Below are 26,458 nucleotides of genomic sequence, written 5' to 3'. Positions count from 1 at the left end.
CCTCCTCTATCGGCCAAGTTTGGCCGCCGGTCTCTTCTAGCCAATTATTTAATTTCGCAATAGAATGATCGTGGATTAACTGTCGAAAATATCTAGTGTCAAAGAGTGACACAAAGTTAGGTCAGCGCGTCATAATCGCCACTGTTGCATTGTGCGGGAATATTGTTTATTGATGGAATATATCCATCTGCGATCACCAGCGCTGTAAGTCTTGTTTGTAATTCTCGACGTTTATTTTAGCAAAGTCTTAATCCGAAGTGCTAATTTACATCGGCTGGCAATATTGTCGTTTTTATGTCGATTCGATGTTGTCGGACATTGAATCGTTGTTAAAAAGGAGAACTAGGTTAGTTGACATCCGAAGGAAAAACATTTTTTGATCAGATTTTGCAAAAATTATGCTTCTTTTTGTACCGGTAATGTCCTTCACATCATTAAAATACTTATTTTATTACCTTGCCGTCATGTCGAACGTTGTTTTTCGTTGCTAAAAAGAATTCTAGGGGAGTGGCGAACTTCTTTAAAATCAGCCACATTGGAGACACTCGTGCGAGTGTCGTTAGATGGTCCCGCTGTACTGGATTACAATCTCGATAAAGCAGTTAGGGAACGTTCAAATATTACGTAGCGCTTTTTTTCCGAATTTTTGACCCCCCCCCCCTCCTGCGTGGTGCAACGATTCTATTGTAGGACGTCGCCCAGGCCCAGACTTCAACAACGCTAAGTGATCATTTTGGCATTGTTGCAAGTTTAATTTTATTTACTTGTGCTATCGTTATTTTTATTTTGTATTTTAGCCTTCAAGCACGCAGATTTAGCCGCCGAGAAGAAGCTCCCGGTAGGCCACGATGGCTGCCGAAAAAAAACGAGTTTTAAGGCCTGTTACCTGTGTTGCAAAATTCTGTGACGTAAATATTATTTTAAGGCAAAATGAAAGATTATAATTAGGCTAAAAGCGAATAGCAGAAATTGTTATATTGCAAAATGTGCAGTAGCTTACATGACTTTAAAAGGGCACCATTGCCCCCCCTGCCCCTCCACCTGCAGAAAAATTGAGGGCAGAGGGGGCATCTGCCCCCCCGCTTCCGGCGCCCCTGTCCCTGATATCCAGACTTGATTATCTGATGCATTGTTGCGTTATCAATACAAAGTTACAAACAGTAGGTCTACGAAATATAGAAGAAATGAGATTAGACTATGCCCACCTTATTTATTCTTACAGCTGTTTTGGTTTCATGCAACTGAAATAAACTTTTCAGTTTTTGTTACAGCATCATTTGACACAGCTTTTCTGTTGGTTTAGGTTTAGGCTAAACATACTCTGAGAATGCGCATTTTTAAGTACCGTACTGTATTTATTTTTCGCATAATAAAAAACAAGCTACGGCGAACACCGCCCACCTTTACCCAAGGTGTAATAAGTTATGTGAAAAAGGTGGCCTAGAGAAAGGAACTGGCCATCCTACTCTCGTTAGTGCCAAAGGTGGAGTAAACGAAATCCTTTATCTTTCATTCAGCGAAGTATGTGACCACCACTCCTAGACTATTACTGAATTAACGTCTTAATTTCTGAAGGTATTAATTCTTACATTACTAACTATTGGTTTCATAAAACTAGGGTCCTGCGCTTACATCAGCAAACTTGTGCAATATGTATTACGCAGTGGTCATAGTAAGCGCACATGCACATACAGCAGATGGCGCTAGCATCGTTCAACCTGTGAGTGTGACACATCCTTAACCTGCTACTGCATGCACGTATAGTACCGCAGCCGTTTTACTGCTCCTCAAAAAAGCTTACTCGTTATCTTACACCTAGCCGTAGCACAAAATCTAATGCTTGTGTATACAGTACAGGCTACTTCAACTTTAGCCTTAACTCTAGTAATTTGAACCCTAACAGGGCATCCTGGATAGGCTATAGCCTAAATTGAAAAGTTGAAAAAATTTTATTGGGAAATTAACACGTGCTTGAGTTTAAAATGTAGTTTTCCTGTGTTTGTAAAGCATTTAAGCCTAATCAATTGCTTTGTAAGGCTCATCTTCTTGGTCCACTTTGTAGCCTACTGATGCATATACTGACTGATTATACTGCGTATACTGAATCAATAAAACAGATGCATCTACCTAACTTACCGTATTTCACTTGCCATTGCAAGCAACTGAAAGAGACAAAATCCTCCTTCGTTATTTAGGCTATAATGATTGGATTAATGGTAGACTTTATTTTGCTAATAAATAGGCCTATCTTTTGTACAAAATACAACACAGCAATGGCCTACTTCTATCTGATGCTCATTAGATTTTAGGTCAACGCAGTAGCCTACGTAGAAACAAACATTCGATATTGCAGTAGGCTACCGGTGAACAAAATGTTAAACAACAAAATTGCCTTTGACTACTGTTGGTCGAAAGTGTCACAATAGACATGGCTAAATGCCGTATAAATTTGATCAAAAATACATATTCTTTTAATAAACTTTTCTACAGCTTTTCAATACCTTAGGCCTAGAAGTCAGTCGCATAAAATATAAAAACATTTCGAAGGGGGCGATTGCTCCCTTCGCCCCCCTACAAACTTGTTTTAATGGGATAGATAGTCAGGGACGTCGCCAGCACAAGTAGTTGGAGGTGGAAATAAGTAGGCTATCTTTGAACATGTCAGTGAGTCCGGCAACGAAGCACTCAGAGAGGGTCCTTCATCATAACATTAAAAAAATACCGTAAGATGGATAAATACCTTAAAGTAATTTCGGCTTAAATCAAAAGTGAAACTTTTCCTTTGAAATACTTTGTGGAGTGGTTGCCCCTTTGCGATAGCCCCACCTGATTACGCCTAAGCCTACAAAGCTGCACTTTTAGGCTTGGGCGTAATCTAACTCAGACCCGGATTTAGGGGGGCAAAAGGGGCAAGTGCCCCGGGCCCCCATACGTGGACAAAATGTGATTTTGTGTTATTTTTTTCTTCCTTTCAGCCTTTGAAATTTCTGCAAAATGCTGTGCAGTGCTAGATTGATGCTACTGTAGACGCAGAGGTAGGTTTTTGCGCCATAGGCGCAAAAATTTTTTTTGCAGGGAAGCCCCGCCGATCTAAAAGTGCCCCGGGCCCCCCATCAGTAAATCCGGCCCTGATCTAACTGTTTCGTTTGTGAACCCATAACGTATACATACAGTTGTGTCACGAACAAAAACAAAGTTCTCTTTTGGGAGATTGTTTACAAAATGTAAACAGAAATACTTCAACGTATGCCATGTAATTTCAGTAATACCAAAAAGGGTAGCCTAAATGGAAAATCCGGCAGTGAAAGGAGACGAGGAACAGAGTTAGTTTTTTTTTTATTCAATTTAAAACTGACCTACTCACTACCATTAAATTGTCTTTTGGTAGCTGTAGGCCTACTCTAATCTGTATTTTGCTCTTGACTGACCATATTTGAACCACAAGCAAGAAAAAACTTCAGACGTAACGAGCTGCAACGACGTAGAATGGAAGCATCCGACAAGATTGAAATGGTACAGTAGTCTTGTAAGTCGAGATGTACGGTAGCCTACTTCGTTCAACTCGCGACGAAAAACTTTGTTTTCTTTTTTTTATTCTGTTGCTGAAATTAGATGCTCGTTTCTTGCTTGTAAACTTCAGGACTTTCTTTCTGTTAATAGAAGTTATAATATTGTTATCAAGGACTGTGTAGTCACTATGGCAATTTTTGCCTAAAATAGCCAGAATTCTATTTTTCATTTGTCTAAATTTTGAGCGATCACATGCGCATATCTGTGAAGCTGCTCACAGTCCCGTCGATTTTTTTGAACCACTGACACGAACTCACTTTGCATCACTTTTGTGAAGATAGATGCTGGTAACCTAAGATTAAAAAGGGCAAGATATCGTGTTTTCCGGTAGGCCTATTGATTAGATTATCTATTTGCATCAGACACAAAGTCCATAGAATTCAAAACAACCATCACACAAAGTCTGAAACAAAAACAGCATCACGTAAGGTAAGGCTACATAAATAAGCATACATAATACTGTTGTAGTGAATAAAAAGTTAGATCCTTTCAATTTTGCATTGCGTTATCACAAGCGGGTTAGCCTAAAGCAGACCACCTACACTACTTGTCGGCAAAGTGGTGAGAACGTCTGCGCGATGTTCCAGAGGACGCGGGTTTGACACCGCTCTAGAACACGCGACTGTGTCTCTACAAAGACACTTAATGGCATGCCAAAATAAGAGAGCAACTAACTCGAAGACTAATGTGTCTCTTGGCTGCTGTCTGTTGTACAGCATCTGTAATCGCAGTGTAGCCTACTGTAGGCTATCATGGCTATGTTGTCGTAATGGGAGCAAAATAAAGTATGATTGTATTATTATTACATTGGGTCGGTTTCATTGCCGAGTGGTGAGAGCTCCGGAACGACGTTTGAAAGGGCGCTGTGTCTTTGGCAAGACACTTAAAGGCATGTCTGAAGGTGGTCACGAAAATTGGCTTCCTTGCCTTCCAGTCCACTTAATCTAAATCTTCAATCACCGGGCGTAAGCCGGAATAAGACAAACAAAACAAACTTGCAATTTATGAGCATAAAGATATTGATCCACCAGCCAAATCCACTCAAGTATTTTACAACTGTTACCTGATTAGTTCTCGTGTAGCTACCGATCTCGGTGTCGAGTTGTTGACGATCTATCTTTGCATTGTCGACTGTTTCTAGCCGTTTCTTTTTCTTTGCAGACCATAAAGCAAATAAAACAACAAGCAAGATAGCAAAGCCACCAGCAATAGAAGCAGGCATCATCCACTTAACTTTGTCTGCATAAAACACAAATCTTTGACTCTAACAGTAACAACTAACAAGTAGGCTAAGCTGTTTCAGATAGGCTACTGCTTGGTTATAAAAAAAACTTTATCCTTAGACTGAGAAGTTTTGGTACCGGTAGTTTAATTTTACCAGTTTGGTTTACTTGTGTAAAACCCTGAACCACTGGAGTAGGCCTGGTTATCGAGATTGGCAGAGAAAATTTCGGCTTGAAATGACGTCGATTGTGAATTATTCTTTCTGATTGGTGCTGCTGAAAGTAGGGGAGTTGTCCTTAAAAAGCGCTGCGCAATTGGATGTTGCTATTTTTGTTAGATGGTCGGGCGCTTATCCAAATAAACAAGTGAACAACTAATAGCAGATAGCTTATTGCTAAAACTATTATCTCTGCCTACTGCACTTTATCCTGTCAATTGGAAAGCAATATTACGAAACATCTACTACACTACTACAGGGTAACAGGGCCTAAACAATCAAAAGATGTAGCCTAATTTAGTCTTATTACGGTATTATAAGATGTAATTAATTAATTACGGTATTCTAAGTTCTCCTTCAACTTTGGGTGAGACCTTGTCGCGGTGTTGAAGCTTGTGTACTACAAAGACCCAAGAAGCTGTACTGAACATGTCCAACGAAATCAGAGAGGTTCTTGGCGAGTAGTCAGACTAACATCACCCTCCCACCTTCCAACCTGCACTGGGCCAGCATGGAAGGCCATGGCCCAACACTCCCCAATGAAAATATGCCAATAAAGATATCACCTCCCGTTCCCGGTGGATTAACGAAAAGAGGTCCATCCTCAGTACCTGCAGTACGCAGGGTTACTGTGTGCAAAGATGACTACTGCGTACAAACAAGAATACCCGTTCCCGGTGGATCAACGGAAAGAGGTCCATCCTCAGTACCTGCAGTGAACAGGGGTGCTGTGTGCAAAGATGACTACTGTGCACAAACAAATCAAACATCTGGTACATCAAACAACAAAAAACTTTTCATCGCAACTTACAATGTTAGAACTTTGTCAGAAGAGGTTCATCTTACCAGCCTAATGGAAGAAATAAAAACTATCAAGTGGCATGTGATTGGTCTTTGTGAAGTCAGAAGAAAAGGAGAAAAACTAATGAATATCAAGGATGGCCATCTGCTCTATCACAAAGGAAGAGAAAACGTTAAGCAGAGTGGTGTAGGATTTCTTATCCACAAAAATCTGGTCAAGGATGGCCATCTGCTCTATCACAAAGGAAGAGAAAACGTTAAGCAGAGTGGTGTAGGATTTCTTATCCACAAAAATCTGGTCAATAATGTAAAAGAATTTCATGGCGAGTCGGACAGGGTAGCCAATGTAACTATAAAAATTTCGAAACGGTATGATCTTAGGATTATCCAAGTATATGCCCCAACAACCCTTAGCTCTCAGGAGGAGATTGAGGCTTTTTATGATGATTAGCAAAAAACTCTAGACTGTCAAAAAACTCAATTTAACGTAATCATGGGAGATTTTAACGCAAAGATTGGTACAGGAAAAGAAAGTTGCTTTGGAAAATTTCCATACGGAACAAGAAATGAACGTGGAGAAAACTTAATCAATTTCTGTTTGAGCAACAAGTTCAGCATCACAAATACCATGTTCCAAAAGAAACCACACCAAAAATGGACATGGAGAAGCCCAAATCATGAAACACATAATGAAATAGACTACATAATTACCAACAAACCTGAAATCTTCCAAAACGTTCAAACTCTTAACAAAGTAAATACTGGAAGCGATCATACAATACTGAGGAGCATTGTCAAATTAGACATTCAGAAAGAAAGAAGAAAGTTATTTCGGTCAAAAAACAAACCATTACGAATAGATCCTTTTCACAAATTGTCATTCCAGTTGGATTTGAAAAATCAGTTTCAAGCCTTGGAAGACCAACCAATCAATTACACAGGAAATACAGTTAAAGATTTAAATAACAGTATTGTTATCAATCTTACAAAAACAGCAGAAAAGTAGGGTATAGAGAAGTAAAGCCTAACAATGGTTCAAAACTGTCAACAGAAACTTTAAACCTTATGAAGAAGCGTAGAGATCTCAAGCAACCAATATCAGCAAGGAACAAAATCGAAAAAGCAGAACTTGACAAACTCATCAGTAAAAAACAAAGAAGAGACATAAGAAAATACAACTCTGATGTTGTTGAAGAAACAATCCGGAAAGGTCGAGGTTTTAAATCTGCCAAAAGGAAGCTCAGCTTGGGAAAAATTCATATGACTGGAATAAAAGAACAAGATGGCTCTATTACGAAATGCAGAAACCGGATAATAGAAAGAACAAGAGAATTCTATCAAAATCTCTATGCTAGCAATCAGGGTCAAGGGCCGGTCGACAACTCCAGTGACAAATCTCAAATTTTAGCAACCACTCCAGAAGTAAATATCTCTGAAATAAAACATGCAATTAGTCAGATGAAACGAAATAAAGCGCCTGGTGAAGATAATATCACGCCTGACCTACTTAAAGATGCAGAAGAAACAATTTCATCACCCCTTGCCCATCTGTTTACGGAATGCATTAAAACAAGACAAATTCCTTCCAACTGGAAGAATGCTATCATCATACGTCTTCATAAGAAGGGAGACCAAAAAGACTTGGGAAACTATCGTCCGATTAGTCTTCTTCCAACAATTTACAAACTTTTTACCCGAGTAATTACCAACAGAATTGCTAAAGATTTGGACTACTACCAACCGAGAGAACAAGCAGGTTTTAGGAAAGGGTTTTCAACCATGGACCACTTGCATACTATCAACCAATTAATTGAAAAAACAAACGAATATAACATCCCATTCTGCCTTGGATTAATAGATTATAAAAAAGCGTTTGACTCTGTTGAAACATCAGCTGTCATTTTAGCATTGGAAAAACAGGGAATTGGCCAATCATACACTCAACTTCTCAAAAACATTTACGCGAAAAATACATCTATAATTCGGCTGCACAAAGACTCTGAACCATTTCAGATTCAAAAAGGGGTACGTCTAGGTGACACAATATCTCCAAAACTTTTTACAGCAGCCTTAGAAGAAATTTTTAAGCAACTTAACTGGGAAGAAAAAGGAATCAAAATTGATGGTGAATACATAAGCCATTTACGTTTTGCTGATGACATCATCCTTATATCTGAGAAACCTAAACAACTACAAACAATGCTAAGTGAACTCAATACAGAAAGCAAAAAGATTGGTCTTCATATGAACTTTAACAAAACGAAAGTTATGTTCAACAAACTGGCAGACATCGGCAACAATATTCTTTTGAACGGAGTAACTATCGAAAAAGTTGATCACTCTATATATCTTGGCCAAAAAATTACAACCAACTCCAATAAAGAAGATGAAATCAAAAGAAGAATATCACTTGGATGGCAAGCCTTCGGAAGAGCAAGTTCGATATTTAAGTCAAAACTGCCTCTTTCTCTCAAGAAACAAGTTTACGATCAATGCATCTTTCCAACCGCTACATATGGTGCAGAAACTTGGAACCTTACAAAGAAATTAACACTTAAACTAAGAACTATGCAGAGAGCACATGAACGAATCATGATGGGTTTAACATGGCGAGATAAAAAGACTGCCGAATAGATCAGAAATCAAACGAAATTACGAGATATATTAAGCACAATCAAGAAATTAAAATGGTCCTGGGCAGGTCATATAGCAAGATATCAGGACAATAGATGGACTAAAAAATTAACAACATGGACACCACGAGAAACTAAAAGAAAGAAAGGAAAAGCAAAAGTGAGATGGAGGGACGACATTGACAAACAATGCAATACAACCAATTGGTACCAACTAGCACATAATCATGTAAATTGGCATGAAAAGGGGAAGGCTTACGCTCTGCAGTGGGCTCCCACAGGCTGAAAATGATGATGATGAAGTTCCCCAAATATTTGTACGGTAACTCAAAACTTGACGTTTTGGACAGATGTTGCTTACAAGAGTAGCGGATTTATTCGTTCGTCACCATTAGACCTACCGTATGCGAATTTATAATCTGTAGGTCTTTGCAGCAGATGATGTGTCTTCACCATCGGCGTATGAGCAGATCCAGGCTAGATTGGAGGGCAGGAAATAATCAGCCACTCAACAGTGTTGTCGTCCGGGACCTTCAGACCATGCGCACCGTGTAGAGGCCAGTGGGTTACGCAGTGGTGGACCACATGGTCTACGGTCTGTTCAGTGGTACCACACTCGTATTCTGATGAAGGAGCCAGGCCCCACTTGTGCATGTCCGAAAGGCAGAAAAAGGATATGCGAAGCGAAGCTTGTCACACCCGAACAAACCAGGCCTGGATTTAGCGCAGAGTGGATAGGGAAACGCCCTGCACAGGGCGAGGCAGCTCCTCTGTCGAAAAGTACCGACAACCCATCGTCCTGCACAGTGGTGGCCTTTGGGGTGGGCGAACTGGGCGACCGCCCAGGGCCCGCAAATTTATGGGGCCCGCGCTTATCCAAAATATGCACAAATAAAATTGACATTAAACACCAGCAGAAAGCAGTAGGTTAACACTTGTCTACCATAGTTTGCATCCCTATTTTTTTTCAAAGATCATTTTCTAAACTAAAGTTAATAAAAAATTACCTTCGCTCTACAATGAGCCAAGAACGCTTGGTTGGACTAGCTGTTGTTTCAATTGAGCACAACGTGGGCAAAACATTGGACAATGCTTCTCATATTAAAGAGTTTGCCGCAATAAAAACCGTAAAGGTTCATTTTGTGTATGTGCTGCAGACGGATGGTGTAGGACTCGAAAGGCACTGGCATAGGCGTAGCCAGAGGAGGGCGAAAGGGGCCATTTCTCCTCCCAAATTTTCAAAGTTTGGATTCCGAAGTTGACCATTTTGTTGACAATAAAATAAAATTTGTACAAATTATATCGTTTTCCAAGACATCTGGCAATTAACACCCCCCAGAACGTGTTTTAGACACACAGAAAGACACCAATAAATTTTGTAAAAACAAATGCTATTAACCACTATTAACTATTATGCTATTAACTAACAAATGCAAATAAAAACATTTCATCATCATCATCATCATAATCCATCGTCGGTTTGTTCCCCACTAGTGGGGGTGGCCGATTGTTTCCGCGCAGCAATTGTTTCAATGGAGAAAAGGGATTAAAACAATTGCTGCGCGGAAACAATCGGCCACCCCCACTAGTGGGGAACAAACCGACGATGGATTATGATGATGATGATGATGAAATGAACGAAGTATTTTTAAGTCACATTCCGGCTTTGCGTGAAGAGCCTGATTACTTCTCTTCTTCTGTCTACAGAGCGTTCTCGACCATGACCGTAACGACCTGAACGTTTTGCTGAACATATAGGCCTAAGAAGAAGCATGCGAAGTAGGCTACTGGGAGTACAAGAGCTGACAATGCCCAGAATAGTGGAGGTAGGCTGCAAGTTTACCGTGCTAACGTCTGTACTGAATCGGTTTCCCAGTATTTCCAACGTTCGGTATTATGTCCCATGCATCGACGCATTGAGTAACTCTCTTCTGGAACGATTCAGTGACAACCCTTCATTTTTTACGTTGCTATCCATCCTTTTACCAAACAAACCAACCAAGTTATCCTGGCCTTGCCAGCAACAGCAATTGAGGGTGAAAGGACTTGTTCATGCATAAAGAGGGTCAAGACCTGGCTGCTCTCAACAATGACTTCCGATCGCCCTTCAGATTTGTGTGTACTTCATTGCCATAGCGAAAGGATCAGTGAGGAGAAGATCAAACGAGTTTACGAATATGGCTGGCGGGAGGCGACGAATAGAATTTTTAATCGCGATGTCATTTTCTGATCATGTAATAAATTATTTTTGCCCTTATGTTTAAAATTACTTTTTAAATCTCTCAGAAAATCGATTTTATATCAAGGCCAGGGAATGATTTTAAACCATCTTTCTTTTGCTGTAACCTATTTGGATGGTTTTTATCAAAAACGTTAACGGCTTTCATCAGTCGATTTTTTTTCTGCGCTTTCAATGTAATATGTAAGCTACAAGTGTTTGTGCTGGGCGTTCTGAAATGTGGTAGCGGTAGGCTACCTAATTTGGTTTGCATTTTTTCCATAATTCTTTTGATATGGACTGTTCGTCTGAATTAAAAAAACAATTAATTTGCAAAAGCTAGCAACTTGCTTTGCCTACTAATCAACCCTTATAAGTTTTTGTGTCTAGGCTTCTACATCAGGTGGTGGTATCTTAAAACAAACATTTTGTATTTCCGTTGAACTCATCAAATATTTGGCCTTCCACAAAAAAATTTTCTGGCTACGCCACTGGGTGTGGTGGGACAACATAGCATCAAAGTGATGTGAAGATGTCACAGCATGAAATACACCTTTTTCGCTTACCATCGCTGTTTGTAGTTGTATCATGTTGATTCCTTTTTGTATTATTGTGATTTATGGTTATTATTTGAGTTTGCGTACTTTAATTTGTCAATACCGGGCTGTAGGGGGCCCTCATATTACTTCTTGCCCAGGGCCCACAAAACCTTAAGGCCACCACTGGTTCTGCAGCTGAACACCGAGGCCCCGAGGGCATTACGGCCAGCAAGCTCTGCATCATCATGAAGTGTCTTGACCGATAGACACTTTAACATGGGAAAATTTTCCTATGAACCAGCTGACTGCAGTCACTATGACTCTTCTAACACTTAGTCGAGTTGATTCTTGCTTTAAAGTTTGTTAGGTGATTACAGAAAAAAAAAGTAATAGCAGAAGTGGGAATCGAACCTACGTCATCGAAATGACTACTCTTCTCACCTTGAAACCACTAGTCCTCGCTGCCACGGTAAAACTTAAGTTTCTTTCCAATTTGCATGAGTCACATGACTGCACTCAGCTGCTTTAAACCTTGCCTTCTGATTGGTTAAAAAAACTCATCTGCTGTAGCGACCTGCAAACACGCTTATTCTATTTAGCTATTTGTCAACCAATGGTGAGCATTTCACAGTAATTTTGGTAGGAAATAGATTATTATGAATACGGAAAATAAATGGACCATACACTAAGTAGCCAGCTTTTGACTTATAAGCGCTGCGAAAATTTTCAGCCTTTCCTTTACTTGACCAACGCAACTTACCTACACACGAAAACGTTCCAATCGTATTTTCACAGGTAGTGTCACTATCACAATTATGCAAAGAATCGTTCTGACACTCATTGATGTCTTCACATCCTGCGCCATTGTCAAAGAAGCCTTGTAGGCAAGCACAACTGAAGCTTCCAAAAGAATTGATGCAAACAGCGTTTGCACGGCAAAGACCGGGATTTGTTTGGTTGCATTCATCTACGTCGAGGCATTCATTTTCACTTTCGGCAAAGCCTGGCGAGCAAGAACATTTGAAGCTGCCTCGGGTGTTGGTGCATTCAGAAGTGGAGCCACAGATGAATGGATTTTGGCTACACTCATCAATGTCATCACAGACAAATCCATTTATATTGTATCCTGGTTCGCAAGAGCACAAATAACTTCCAGGTGAGTTAGAACAAAATCCTACTTTTTTATCACAATTAAATGATCTCGTCCTGCACTCATCAATATCTGTACAACTTACTCCGTCTCCTTCAAAACCATCTTTGCAGTGACAATAGAAACTCCCAATTGTGTTTGTACAGTTTCCATAATTACCATCACAATTATCAGATCTGATTTTGCATTCATCAATATCTGTGCATGCAATTCCATTTCCTTCAAAACCATTTGTGCAGGAGCAATGGAAACTGCTAATTGTGTTTGTACAGTTTCCATAATTATCATCACAATTATCAGATCTGATCTTGCATTCATCAATGTCTGTACAACTTACTCCGTCTCCTTCAAAACCATCTTTGCAGTGACAACAGAAACTGCCAATTGTGTTTGTACAGTTTCCATAATTACCATCACAATTATCAGATCTGATTTTGCATTCATCAATGTCTGTGCATGCAATTCCATTTCCTTCAAAACCGTCTGTGCAGGTACAATAAAAACTACCAATTGTGTTTGAACAGTTTCCATAATTGCCATCACAATTATCAGATCTGATTTTGCATTCATCAATATCTGTGCATACATGTCCATTTCCTTTAAAACCATCTTTGCAGGAGCAATAAAAACTACCAACTGTGTTTGTACAGTTTCCATTATTACCATCACAATTATCAGAACTGATTGTGCATTCATCAATGTCTGTGCATGTAATTCCATTTCCTTCAAAACCATCTGTGCAGGAACAATGGAAACTGCCAATTTTGTTGGTACAGTTTCCATAATTGCCATCACAATTGTCAGATCTGATTTTGCATTCATCAATGTCTGTGCATTCAATTCCATTTCCTTCAAAACCATCTGTGCAGGTACAATAAAAACTTCCAATGGTGTTTGAACAGTTTCCATAATTGCCATCACAATTATCAGATCCGATTTTGCATTCATCAATGTCTGTGCATACAATTCCATTTCTTTCAAAACCATCTTTGCAGGAGCAATGGAAACTGCCAATTGTGTTTGTACAGTTTCCATAACTACCATCACAATTATCAGATCTGATCTTGCATTCATCAATGTCTGTACAACTTACTCCGTCTCCTTCAAAACCATCTTTGCAGTGACAACAGAAACTTCCAATTGTGTTTGTACAGTTTCCATAATTACCATCACAATTATCAGATCTGATTTTGCATTCATCAATGTCTGTGCATGCAATTCCATTTCTTTCAAAACCGTCTGTGCAGGTACAATAAAAACTACCAATTGTGTTTGAACAGTTTTCATAATTGCCATCACAATTATCACATCTGATTTTGCATTCATCAATGTCTGTGCATACAATTCCATTTCCTTCAAAACCATCTTTGCAGGAGCAATAAAAACTACCAACTGTGTTTGTACAGTTTCCATAATTACCATCACAATTATCAGAACTGATTGTGCATTCATCAATGTCTGTGCATACAATTCCATTTCCTTCAAAACCGTCTTTGCAGGAGCAATAAAAACTACCAACTGTGTTTGTACAGTTTCCATAATTACCATCACAATTATCAGAACTGATTGTGCATTCATCAATGTCTGTGCATGCAATTCCATTTCCTTCAAAACCATCTGTGCAGGAGCAATGGAAACTGCCAATTTTGTTAGTACAGTTTCCATAATTGCCATCACAATTATCAGATCCGATTTTGCATTCATCAATGTCTGTGCATTCAATTCCATTTCCTTCAAAACCATCTGTGCAGGTACAATAAAAACTTCCAATGGTGTTTAAACAGTTTCCATAATTGCCATCACAATTATCAGATCCGATTTTGCATTCATCAATGTCTGTGCATACAATTCCGTTTCCTTCAAAACCATTTGTGCAGGAGCAATGGAAACTGCTAATTGTGTTTGTACAGTTTCCATAACTACCATCACAATTATCAGATCTGATCTTGCATTCATCAATGTCTGTACAGCTTACTCCGTCTCCTTCAAAACCATCTTTGCAGTGACAACAGAAACTGCCAATTGTGTTTGTACAGTTTCCATAATTACGATCACAATTATCAGAACTGATTTTGCATTCATCAATGTCTGTGCATGCAATTTCATTTCCTTCAAAACCGTCTTTGCAGGTACAATAAAAACTACCAATTGTGTTTGAACAGTTTCCATAATTACCATCACAATTATCAGAACTGATTGTGCATTCATCAATGTCTGTGCATGCAATTCCATTTCCTTCAAAACCATCTGTGCAGGAGCAATGGAAACTGCCAATTTTGTTAGTACAGTTTCCATAATTGCCATCACAATTGTCAGATCCGATTTTGCATTCATCAATGTCTGTGCATTCAATTCCATTTCCTTCAAAACCATCTGTGCAGGTACAATAAAAACTTCCAATGGTGTTTGAACAGTTTCCATAATTGCCATCACAATTATCAGATCCGATTTTGCATTCATCAATGTCTGTGCATACAATTCCGTTTCCTTCAAAACCATTTGTGCAGGAGCAATGGAAACTGCCAATTGTGTTTGTACAGTTTCTATAACTACCATCACAATTATCAGATCTGATCTTGCATTCATCAATGTCTGTACAACTTACTCCGTCTCCTTCAAAACCATCTGTGCAGTGACAACAGAAACTGCCAATTGTGTTTGTACAGTTTCCATAATTACGATCACAATTATCAGAACTGATTTTGCATTCATCAATGTCTGTGCATGCAATTTCATTTCCTTCAAAACCGTCTTTGCAGGTACAATAAAAACTGCCAATTGTGTTTGTACAGTTTCCATAATTACGATCACAATTATCAGAACTGATTTTGCATTCATCAATGTCTGTGCATGCAATTTCATTTCCTTCAAAACCGTCTTTGCAGGTACAATAAAAACTACCAATTGTGTTTGAACAGTTTCCATAATTACGATCACAATTATCAGATCTGATTTTGCATTCATCAATGTCTGTGCATTCAATTCCATTTCCTTCAAAACCGTCTGTGCAGGTACAATAAAAACTACCAATTGTGTTTGAACAGTTTCCATAATTACGATCACAATTATCAGATCTGACTTTGCATTCATCAATGTCTGTGCATACAATTCCATTTCCTTTTAAACCATCTTTGCAGGAGCAATAAAAACTGCCAACTGTGTTTGTACAGTTTCTATAATTACCATCACAATTATCAGATCTGATTGTGCATTCATCAATATCTGTGCATGCAATTCCATTTCCTTCAAAACCATCTTTGCAGGAGCAATAAAAACTACCAACTGTGTTTGTACAGTTTCCATAATTGCCATCACAATTGTCAGATCCGATTTTGCATTCATCAATGTCTGTGCATTCAATTCCATTTCCTTCAAAACCATTTGTGCAGGAGCAATGGAAACTGCCAATTTTGTTTGTACAGTTTCCATAATTGCCATCACAATTATCAGATTTGATTTTGCATTCATCAATGTCTGTGCATTCAATTCCATTTCCTTCAAAACCATTTGTGCAGGAGCAATAAAAACTTCCAATGGTGTTTGAACAGTTTCCATAATTACCATCACAATTATCAGATCTGATTTTGCATTCATCAATGTCTGTGCATTCAATTCCATTTCCTTCAAAACCATTTGTGCAGGTGCAATGGAAGCTGCCAAGTGTGTTTGTACATTCTCCATAATTACTATCACAATTATCAGATCCAATTTTGCATTCATCAATGTCTGTGCATTCAATTCCATTTCCTTCAAAACCATCTGTGCAGGTACAATAAAAACTTCCAATGGTGTTTGAACAATTTCCATAACTATCATCACAATTATCAAAACTGATTTTGCATTCATCAATGTCTGTGCATACAATTCCATTTCCTTCAAAACCATCTGTGCAGGTACAATAAAAACTTCCAATGGTGTTTGTACAGTTTCCATATTTACCATCACACTTATCAGATCTGATTTTGCATTCATCAATGTCTGTGCATTCAATTCCATTTCCTTCAAAACCATCTGTGCAGGTACAATAAAAACTTCCAATGGTGTTTGAACAGTTTCCATAATTACCATCACAATTATCAGATCCGATTTTGCATTCATCAATGTCTGTGCATTCAATTCCATTTCCTTCAAAACCATCTGTGCAGGTGCACATATACGTTCCGACAGTGTTTGTGCAAACAGAATCCTTGCCATTACAGTTGTCCAAGTGTTTGGCACATTCGTTTATATCTGTAGAATGCATAGGCTACGTGGTCAGTGCATTTAACATGGCCTTCACTTCATCGTAGTTGTGTTATCATTAAAAGAAATCAAAGCTTAATTTTGAGCAGAACAATCTCCATCCTTAGTGCTTTGTCATTAGACTAAGTTCACTGGAAACAGTTCAAGCTAGTCCGTTATTGTTTGGAATTAAATTGTCTTGTATTGACCCTAAAGTAGACAATAAACTATATGATCAACATCCTTTAGTTCATAGCCTTATCAATATTGAAAAATGAAATGCAACTCCAGCATGCTTGAACCGCTGGATATTTATTGTAGGACACATGAATAATAATATGCCTTTGTACCGTTTGGTTTCATTTCTAAACCTTCACAGTTAAGAAAATGACTTATGCTAAACATAGCAATGATTTCCTTTTTATTTCAAATTTTTCTGTTGCAATTGTGCTAGTTTTTTTTAACTTAATAACTTAGTTTAGTTTCAAGCAAGTTTTAAACGTTTGCGTTTTGTCACTTCTACCTTTTTAGACCTTTACTATGTTGACATGTATTGCTTTTGCTGTGATGGTCAGAAATAAAAACTACTAAACAGAAAATAAAAAGTAAAAGCCTTGATAGTAATCTTTAAATTGATTTACAGTAATAATAATGTTAGCCCAATGATACAAGTCACCTGGTTGGACCATAGTTGACACCACAATAGCAGGGCTCGTGACACCAATGTGTTTTCTAGCTGTTGCTATGACATAAAAAGGCAATGGAGAAGTAGGTGTCACGTGGTTTATGGCAATCTGAAAGTATAACAGTTATGAGAATAACTTTCGATGGTATCTTAATACCAAAGGTCACCAATTATTCTGGATGTTCAATCAATCAATCATTTTATTTTTCGTCATTAACGCGTCCGGGACGAAAAAGCTACTACTAACTAGGCCTATAATAATCTTCTTCTCTCGTGTTGTCGCTATATGTCAGGGCATCCGTTGGTTAGCCACTGCCTGGTGTCGTCATCGATAGAAACTAGCCCTTCCATACCATGAGGTGGTCTGTATAGCCGGCATTCCTTGATAATGTGGGCTGCTGTCTGCATTTCGCCACACTCACAAGCAGCACTCTCTGCCAAGCCCCAGCGCAACATGTCTGCACCATAGCGTCCAACACCAGTGAGCAAACGGTTACGCCTTGATGAGGCAAGTCTAGAGAGGCCATGGCCCAGCTGGTTTTCGGGCGGGGATCTGAATACTTGGCGAAGTGGGGATGTGCTGCTTGACCATTGTTCACACCATGTCGCGTGGCACCACTGTTTGCTAGGGCTTCCACCAGAGGCTGCTAGAAGGTCTTGTGCAGCGCGTACTAATGGCTTTCTTGTCTTTAGTCGCTGCTTTGGCGGATATCTCAGCGTGGTTGCGTGTAGCAGATGGCCGGGGTTTAGGGCTTTACGGCTCAGGGAAAGAACAGCACGTTGGCGCCGTAGTGCAGCTGGCTTAATGTTTGCAAGGACAGGCAAGCAGTCAGTTGGAGTTGGACGGAGGCAACCTGTGACAGTTCGCAGGCAGTTGTTGATTGGCAATACAATCATAGTCGATATAATATAGACCTACCAGCACGTTAATGGACAAGAAAAGGTGGCAAAACCTTGAAAAGTTTAAAACGTGCCTGAATAGAAAATCATGTAGCCTACTTAGCACGGCCACAAAACACCCAAAAAAAACAGCTAAAATAAAACAAAAACAGAGAACCACTCCATGAGTATTGACTATTGTTTCTTACGAAAGCCTAGTTTTGTGCATTTTTTTTTGAATAGAATTTAGGTCTGCCCACGTTGGATAATGTAAAATGGACCGATTTTCTGCTTTGAACAGCACACTTCGGGTTGGCAAAGTGTTCGACATTCACCTTGTATTGGGACGAGCTATCCAAATCTTTTTCCTGCAAAACGTCAGCAACACCGGAGAAATCAAACCGAATAGCTCGAGACACTGCATCGGAGGGAAGATGTACTGTCACAGCTGTTCCGTTTATGGAGGAGATATAGTCTATAGACGAGTCAGGAACAACAGGTGGATCTAGTGAAATTTAAATGTCTTTGATTACATTCAGATTACCGAAGCATAAAAATACGGGTGTCCGACGTTTTCTTCGTACACAATTCTTCGTAAATAATTCTTTGTAAAATTAATTCTTTGTAAAACAATTCTTCCTAAAGCATTTTTTCGTGCATGCAATTGAGATTTGATGTAGACGTAGAAATGCTTTACGAAGAATTGTTTTACGAACAACTATTTACGAAGAATTTGCCTATAACCAAAATACGCTATCGACATATTGCAGACAGACAGAAAAATTTTCTCCATTATACAAATACAACGTCAACAGACGTTGAGTCAATGTAAAAAAAGGTATGATTTTCTAGGTGTATGTTTACAATCAAATTCCACATTTGTTTACTTTTAACATTGATTTAAGCAAAAAATGATTACTGACATGTTGTACGTAAAATGGTGTATTTGTCTGATTCTCTCACGGTATCTTTATTGAAAGCTCCATACAGCCTGTCGTAAATTGTGACGTTACTGTCACTAGAGATGCAAATCTTGAGTAAATAATTTTGCTTGATTCCGTATATAGCATTTGGAGAGAATGCGAAAACGTTATTCTGAAAATATCCGACACCTTCGCACAAAAATGAATCATAAAGTGATGAAATACTACAGTGATATAACAGTTACCGTATATATCAACTCTACTTAGCTAGCAATTGGATTAACCTGTATTATTAATAAAGGTATGAGATGAAGTCAGCCTTGCACCTTACAGGAAATGCGACACCTAGGACTGATTTTTAAAATTTCATTTCTATTTGAAAAGTACTGAAAAGCTAGTTGGTATTTGTGGTGTTGAAGCCTCAATGTGAAAAAAGGAACCAGATATAATTTCACTGTCCTAAATTTCATTTGCAAACACAGACAGGTAGTCGTGTGTCCGAGGTCTTTTATTCGAACTGTACCCACTTGCTTTGAATTAACATAAACACTAGTCAAGACAAGACAAAAAAATATTGAACTCTTCCTGCTGTTATCAAAAACTAGTTTTCAACTTAGATTCAGTTTTAATCCAAACTTTTAACAACCCAACGTTTACAAAATATTACTTTGATACATAGGCTACAAAGTGTCCTTCATAAAAAAAAGATCATAATTGAGCTTTAATTGTTTTTTTTTTTGTTTTTTTTCTCTACTATTAATCCAATTATATATTGTATCCAGTAAAACATACCATGTGGGGGCACCTTGACTTAGATAACCGCATGGTTTTTTTCGGTGCCTCCATGGTGTAGTTTCCATATAAAAAAAGCTATTTGTTATATCTCCTGATGTGTACATTGAAAATGAATGTGGAGCTATGCCGAAATAAACTTGATTGATTGATTGATTTAAAATACGAGAAACGGCCAATACAAATTAAAAGTTGTCAAACTTTCAAACACCTGTAAATATATTTGCATTTCCTGACTTCAACTTTTACATTTTGTATTCTTTCCAAACTCTTTTGTTTCTTTGGACTTAGTCTGATATTGCTCCCCAAATAAGTAGCCTACTTGATCGATTTACCATTGATTGCATTAAAGTAACTTGTCCAATATTCACTAACCTGAGTTAGAAAACCAAAACAAATTTATAGAATGTGGAGTTTTACGGTCTTTCTTTAAGATGGCGCGAGAAGTTTTTCCTGCTTTGTTGTACAACGTCCAAGCACGGATATCTTTTGCTAAATTCGTACCAGAGCAGAAGATTTCATCTTCATGGTTCAGAATAAATCTACGACTAAACTTGTACCCTGACAATCTCTTTGATGCTGTACAAAAATATCTGTGAAATCAACTCGATAAAAGTTTGAACTATAGCCATAAAAATGTAGCATACTAAGTAAAACGTAAGACATAAAAATTATCATAGGCTACTAATTAAAACGTAAGACATAAAAATTATCATAGGCTACTAATTAAAAAGTAAGACATAAAAAGTAGCATATTGTAACAACTTTGTAAAATCCCTGAAGACTACAGTATTGGTAACACCATAACAGTTGAAGAAGTAAAACAAAGCATAAAATTTCTATTGAAGATCAGAATGTCTTACCAAAGTACCGAACTTGAAAGTTGGAATATTTTGCAGAATCGCTCAACATCAGTTCAGCTTCATCAACATTTACTTCCTGATTGTTTAATTTGATTTCGTGATGACATAGAATATTTCCAGATTCGGGGTATTCTTCCAATTCAACGACGGAAACATTGAAAACGTTTTCCGAAACTGCTTGGTAGGCTGATAACAATTCATCAGCAATTTCTCCTTTTAAAGCCTCATCGCTGTCGACGTTTGCATCGTAACTTCCAGCGACTTCAACACGACCGAATGCAGAAAGTTTTTCTGAAAAGTAATAATGAGCAAAGCAATACGGAATTTCGTAAACCTAACATGCAAAACATACTGTGAAGAAGGTGAAACACAGTGTCTATCGCTGTCAATTCTTGCTACAATCGGCTGCCGAGAAACATGCAAAACATACATTACCCAGACTAAACGCAGCATGAATTCTCGGATTAAAGAACCCCGGAGAGCTGTCAAAAATATGGAATATCAAAAGTCAGCTCTCTACGCACATGCTAAGGAAGATTGCAAAATATAGGCTACTGGTCAGAATAAAAATTAGAAAAATGAAATAAATTACTATTAACTCACCACAGCAGAGAATTATTGCATCTAAATTTTGTTAAAACAATGCAATCTACTCGTATTGTTAAAATAATGCAATAATCGTAATGAAGGAAATATGCAACCAAAATCGTATCATTATTTTTTTGTTTTCATGGGCAGCTTCATGCCTATTGCGGTACAGTTCAAAATGCCCTCGTAGATCAATTTTTTCTCGACTATATATTGTCTGTTTCAAGTGATCCGGCCTGTACGCTACCGGTACTGAATTGTTCGAAAGTTTTATGATAACCAGCACATAATGACATAAAGCAATCGATTTCGTATATGTTGCTCGCTACTCGAAATAGTGATTTTTCACTTTGTTTTCTCACTTTTCTAGTATAATTTTAAAAAATTATTTTGTACGTTGTTCGCTCTGACGATTAGCATATTAATGATGCCCAATACGTCAGCGGAGCAATGACACAGCCAGTGTGTTTCTACTTTTATTTTTGCATTCACCAGATTTGGGGCTGCAGACAGGTTTTTTTTTAAGGTTTGGTTTGGGTGACCGCTAAGTAGTTTTTGAGAGACTGCAAGTGTTTCATTTAAATACCAAAAAATAGCCATATTTGCTTAAGACATAGCGAGAAACAACCATTACTTTTCTACTGTAGTTGCAAGTCCAAATTTTGGGAAACCGCTGAAGAAATTTGGGGAACCGTTTCGGTCCCCCAAAACACCTTAAAAAAAACACTGGCTGCAGCTATTGCTAAAACAAATCAATTTTAAGTAAACATTTTGTTTAAAAATATACAGTAGTTACTGAATGCCGCCAAACATTTATAAAACGTCATTCAACATGTACAGTAATAGGTAAAGATAAAGGTGGTCCCATGCTTGATTCAAGTATTGGGTATGAGAAAATAAGGTTCTCATTGTACTAAGCCTTCGGCACTAAGGAGAGTAGGGTGGCCAGTTTTTTTTTTCTCGACCGCCTTTCCTGCGGCAATTATGCCCAGTTGCCCACCCAGTTTATTACACTCTAGGTAGAGGAACAACCAGCTGTTTCCAACAACCAGAGGTTTGCATAATTGGAAAGGCAACGCCTTATCCGTTGCGCCATCCCACCGCCAACATGTAATACAATGTGTTTAAAACGTACTAATACTAAAAACCCATTTGAAGGGCAAGATAAAATTATGGAAGGGGCGATTGCTTTCCCAAGCCCCTTTCGGCTACGTCCCTGTTCTTATTTTAATGTAGAATTAGTTTCTATCAAATGCTTTACAAGGGCTAGAATGTGTAGCCTAAAATATTTCCTATTAATTTGTTTCTTTTGTACTGTAATGTTACTGTAAATGCCATGTTGCTGCTGAGTTTCGTCTGTTTATGATTGAAAAAAGTTACCTCTCTGCACAAATTGTAATATAAATCAGTAATTGAATGTTTAAAATTTTATTGGTGTTGTGAAAAAGGTATTCATGAAGCCATTGCAGTTGTAAAAAGCACACATTTTGTTGAGGCGACAGTTTTTAATTTTGTGGGTCCCTAAGTTTAGCTTGCTTGCGCATGTTCAAAGAATAAGGTTTGCTATGACAAAAACCGAAGTTGATTAATCACTGTTTCACATTTAATAACAAACAGCAGATTTTTACCTGTCGATACGTTATAATTGGCTCCATACGGACTTTGCGCTTCTGTGAAACTTGTGACGCAATTGATTTGAGTTACTCTCGCCCTCAGTGAGTACTGTGTGTTTGGAGCAAGCGAGCGGATTCTGAAATCACCAAAGCTGAGAAGTAATTGCACTGCCAATGTTTTTGTAACAGCGCCATAATCGAGTTAGTGGCGGTCCAAGGGGGAGGGCGATTGGGGCAATCGCTCCCCCTAAACACAAAAAGTAACTTTATTTACAGTATTTTGGCAAGGTCGGATTATTATGGACCTACACATCATTTTGCTTTGTTGAAATCTCCCCTCCCAAGAATACTTGCTACATCCGCCCCTGGATCTAGCGTGGAAGCGAGCAAAAGAAATGCTGTCATTCAATGAAGCGATGCAAGTTCGACACCTGGTATGGATGGATAAGGTAACTGCAGCTTAAGGGTGTTGATTAGGTGCTTTGGAGTTAAACAATTACATATAAAAATTGGTGAGTGTAAAAATATACCAACTTAAATTAATTTAACAGTTTTCACTGAAGCATGGTGATACTCATTTATCAAGTAAAGATTTGGCTCTGGCTGCGGTCAAAGTGTCCCACCCTTCTCTCAAAACTCTCTCATGCCTTTGTTAAGCTACCACATAAATAAATTTATTTAATATAGTTAAGTGAGTAAATTTTGTAATCAAATAACGCATTTTCTTATGTTTTTGTAAGCATCCGCCACATTCTTTCTCCTACAACCGGCTTAGTGGTTAATGTGTCCGCCTCTGAATCGGTAGGCACGTGTTCGATGCCCTGTCGGGTTATAACAATGACCTTTCAAAAGTGGTAGTGAGTCTTGTTACTGCTTAACACTCAGCAATAGGAATAGATTCAAATACTGTAGTCAGCTGCTTCTCTGTTCGGCTGCACTAACCCTGTCTGCTTATTAAAGGGCTAAGGAAGAGATGCAAAGGAAAGCGCTAATGGCCTAAAAACACACGTAATTATTATTATTTAATCCCAATATAGGTCTATCGGCGATTAGGCTAACAAGTGAATGGAAGCAAAGACAATCTCACATTGCCACGTATCGCGTGTTTGATGGAGTGTCTTCAGGTACACGAATGGAATTCACGTCACCAGTGTTGGTGTTCGTGTATTCGACTTGCCAAGCTGTTGCTCCTGGTGTTTCTTCAAGGAAAATTGTAATGAAAGTTGGAGTGGAAATTGCTTGAAGAATACTTGACCCAGAAGGAGCTGAAATGTGCGTAAAGAAATAATAATGTTATGGTTTATTTATTGTCGCTCTGTAACTGCTAAGGTCTTTTAGCGACCGAGCTAACTTTGAATTTTTTATTAGATTTACCATGTCAGCACATTATAACTTGATTTATTCTCACTGATTTATGAAAAATCAATTGGTATTGGTTTTAAGGTCTTTGGGTGAAACCCTAGCTGAAATCGAACTCAGACATAGCAGAACTAAAGCCAATGGCGATAACTAGACCACTGAACTGGTTAAGTAGGGCGGTTGTGAACACTCTAATTGGTTATGTATGTTTTTATTATTTATAACACCTGGCCAGACATCGAGCCTGTCGCCGCCACTGCGTAAGGGTGATAAACAGAAGAGCCTCTTGATCCTTGAAGAAGATCTATTCCAGTGACCAGCTCAGTACCCGAGTAGTCACCACATGTGGCTCTAATGCTGATGGATCGACAGTAGCACTCTAGGTTCTATTTTAAGACGAGTCATGCCAAAGACTTTGAAAACGGTACCGATTGTGTCGTTTATTGCATAAAAAGTCAAGATGAAGTATGGTAATATATAATTACATTTGTAATTGTAATTACATATATAATTAAATGACATTGTAAACATCATACAAAATCAAAAAACTTTTACATCGCAAAAAGACTTTAGCTGTTGTTGGGCAATAACTACCATACCAATATTATTTTTACAAAAGCAGAAACTATCAAAACTAAAATAAGAGGGAAAAGAACATTTCCAATACCAAAGAACAAAATAACGAAATTCGTTTCTAGCACTAACTGCAACGTTTATCTGATTAAACCAGTTAACTCTGTGATCTTCTTTTAGCATAACAAAAGTTTAAAATATAATTTCCCACCAGTTCTTGCTCTTCTTCTGCTGCTAGATGACTTTCTGTTCACGCTCGAATCAAGCGCTGTCACTGTTACGTCATAATTGATGTTGCTTTTTTTGTTTGTTATCTAAGAGAAAAAATTAAATTAAATTTTATCTTCTTTTTTTTCTTTTGTTTAAATCTGCTCTGATATAAGAAAATAACGTGTTGCTGAAATTTAATCAATCATTGCTGTATCGTACTTGCTTGACTTTCCAGAATGAAAAAAATAGTTATTTACTGAATGAAATAAAAAATGATTCGCCTTTAGTTTGGGATGTTTTTTCTTGCTGTTCTCAAATGGTAGAAATGCTACAAAATTATGCTCACCCGTATGGAAGTTTCAGTTGTTGCGTATGTGGCAGTATCCTCAAAGTCATGTAGTGCAGTTACTATGATGTTGTATTCATCAGCATCAGAAACCGGGTCAAACGACACATCAAATGCCGTAGATGTCACTGCGCTGATGGTCACCCAAGCTGGAGCTACAAATCAAAGATGAATTGTTGAAAAAGTTGTTTTTAAAAAACGTGCTTACAATGTTAGCTGAACACTTAAACAAAGGTGAATTAACCACGACCACTAAATCTACTAATAAGTAAAGTGTACTGTAGGCAATCAAAAAAATCCCGAACTTTGAAATCCCAAAGAAATCCAAAAAAGCATAGCTTATTTGTATCAGATAGGTGGGAGTCTTGCCTATCGAAAGAGTAAAACTGATCTAATAAATAAAATTGAACTGATTCAAGCCAATAGAACTTGTAATTACTCATTTTATCCAACCACGTTGAAAGAACAAAACAAACTAAGCAAATGACAACGTTTACCGATGTGGGATGACAACTCAACCAAACTGTCCAAAACGCAACTCTCTAAATCAGTTCAAAGATCATCTCGTATTGGAGTGCCCAGTAACTAAGCTTCGAGGAGGATACCTCATATTGGAGTGCCCAGTAACCAACCTTCAAGGAGGATACCTCATATTGGAGTGCCCAGTAACCAAGCTTCAAGGAGGATACCTCACAGCCCACCAATGCAACAATGTCCTCATGGATTGGCTAAATGAAAACTGCGTGGGCTGATAGCGTCATACGAAACAACATTCAATCAAGTAAGTTACTTACAATTTGCAAACCAACCTTGTAATTGAGCAAAACTTTGCCGGCAAAGTGAAGTAAGCAAGAAGTAAATCTTCAGAGAAGTTTCTGGTCCCATCGGCATGTAATACACCGTTGTTGTATTATTACTGTGATAATAAAGTAATACTACTTTAATACCGAACAAGTATTTTGCGTGAAAAGATGCAGTATTTCTTATAAGTTGAAATTAAATGCTGAGTTAGAAACAATTTACGTTCGAGATCACAGCCCCCGAAGATAAGTCA

General features: G+C 38.2%; 1 protein-coding gene across 1 annotated transcript; it reads right to left on the bottom strand.

Annotated features, from left to right (window-relative positions):
• Positions 1 to 2,367: 2,367 nt before the first annotated feature.
• LOC145788293 (uncharacterized) lies at positions 2,368 to 25,847 on the bottom strand. Its single transcript, XM_082600075.1, has 13 exons — positions 25,844 to 25,847; positions 25,405 to 25,559; positions 25,060 to 25,162; positions 24,004 to 24,181; positions 22,932 to 23,053; positions 20,716 to 21,006; positions 20,228 to 20,431; positions 19,061 to 19,249; positions 18,473 to 18,642; positions 17,250 to 17,367; positions 11,963 to 16,582; positions 4,634 to 4,809; positions 2,368 to 3,650 (listed from the first exon to the last, which is right to left on the bottom strand). Exons 1-13 carry the CDS (start codon positions 25,845 to 25,847, stop codon positions 3,609 to 3,611), a joined length of 6,372 nt encoding a protein of 2,123 aa, XP_082456201.1. The 3' UTR covers positions 2,368 to 3,608.
• Positions 25,848 to 26,458: the final 611 nt, after the last annotated feature.

Source organism: Aplidium turbinatum, chromosome 2, assembly GCF_918807975.1.
Source record: "Aplidium turbinatum chromosome 2, kaAplTurb1.1, whole genome shotgun sequence".
Taxonomy (NCBI): domain Eukaryota; kingdom Metazoa; phylum Chordata; class Ascidiacea; order Aplousobranchia; family Polyclinidae; genus Aplidium; species Aplidium turbinatum.
The sequence above is the reverse complement of the archived record's forward strand: the minus strand, read 5'-3'. Positions and strand labels throughout refer to the sequence as shown.

Bases quoted from the DNA above. Each gene is read 5' to 3' on its own strand.
- LOC145788293 (XM_082600075.1), bottom strand. The intron at 16,583-17,249 runs GTGACTTGTATC...TGCATTCTACAG, and splicing joins GTCAACTATGGTCCAACCAG to ATATAAACGAATGTGCCAAA. The intron at 3,651-4,633 runs GTAACAGTTGTA...TTCTATTAACAG, and splicing joins GCTACACGAGAACTAATCAG to AAAGAAAGTCCTGAAGTTTA.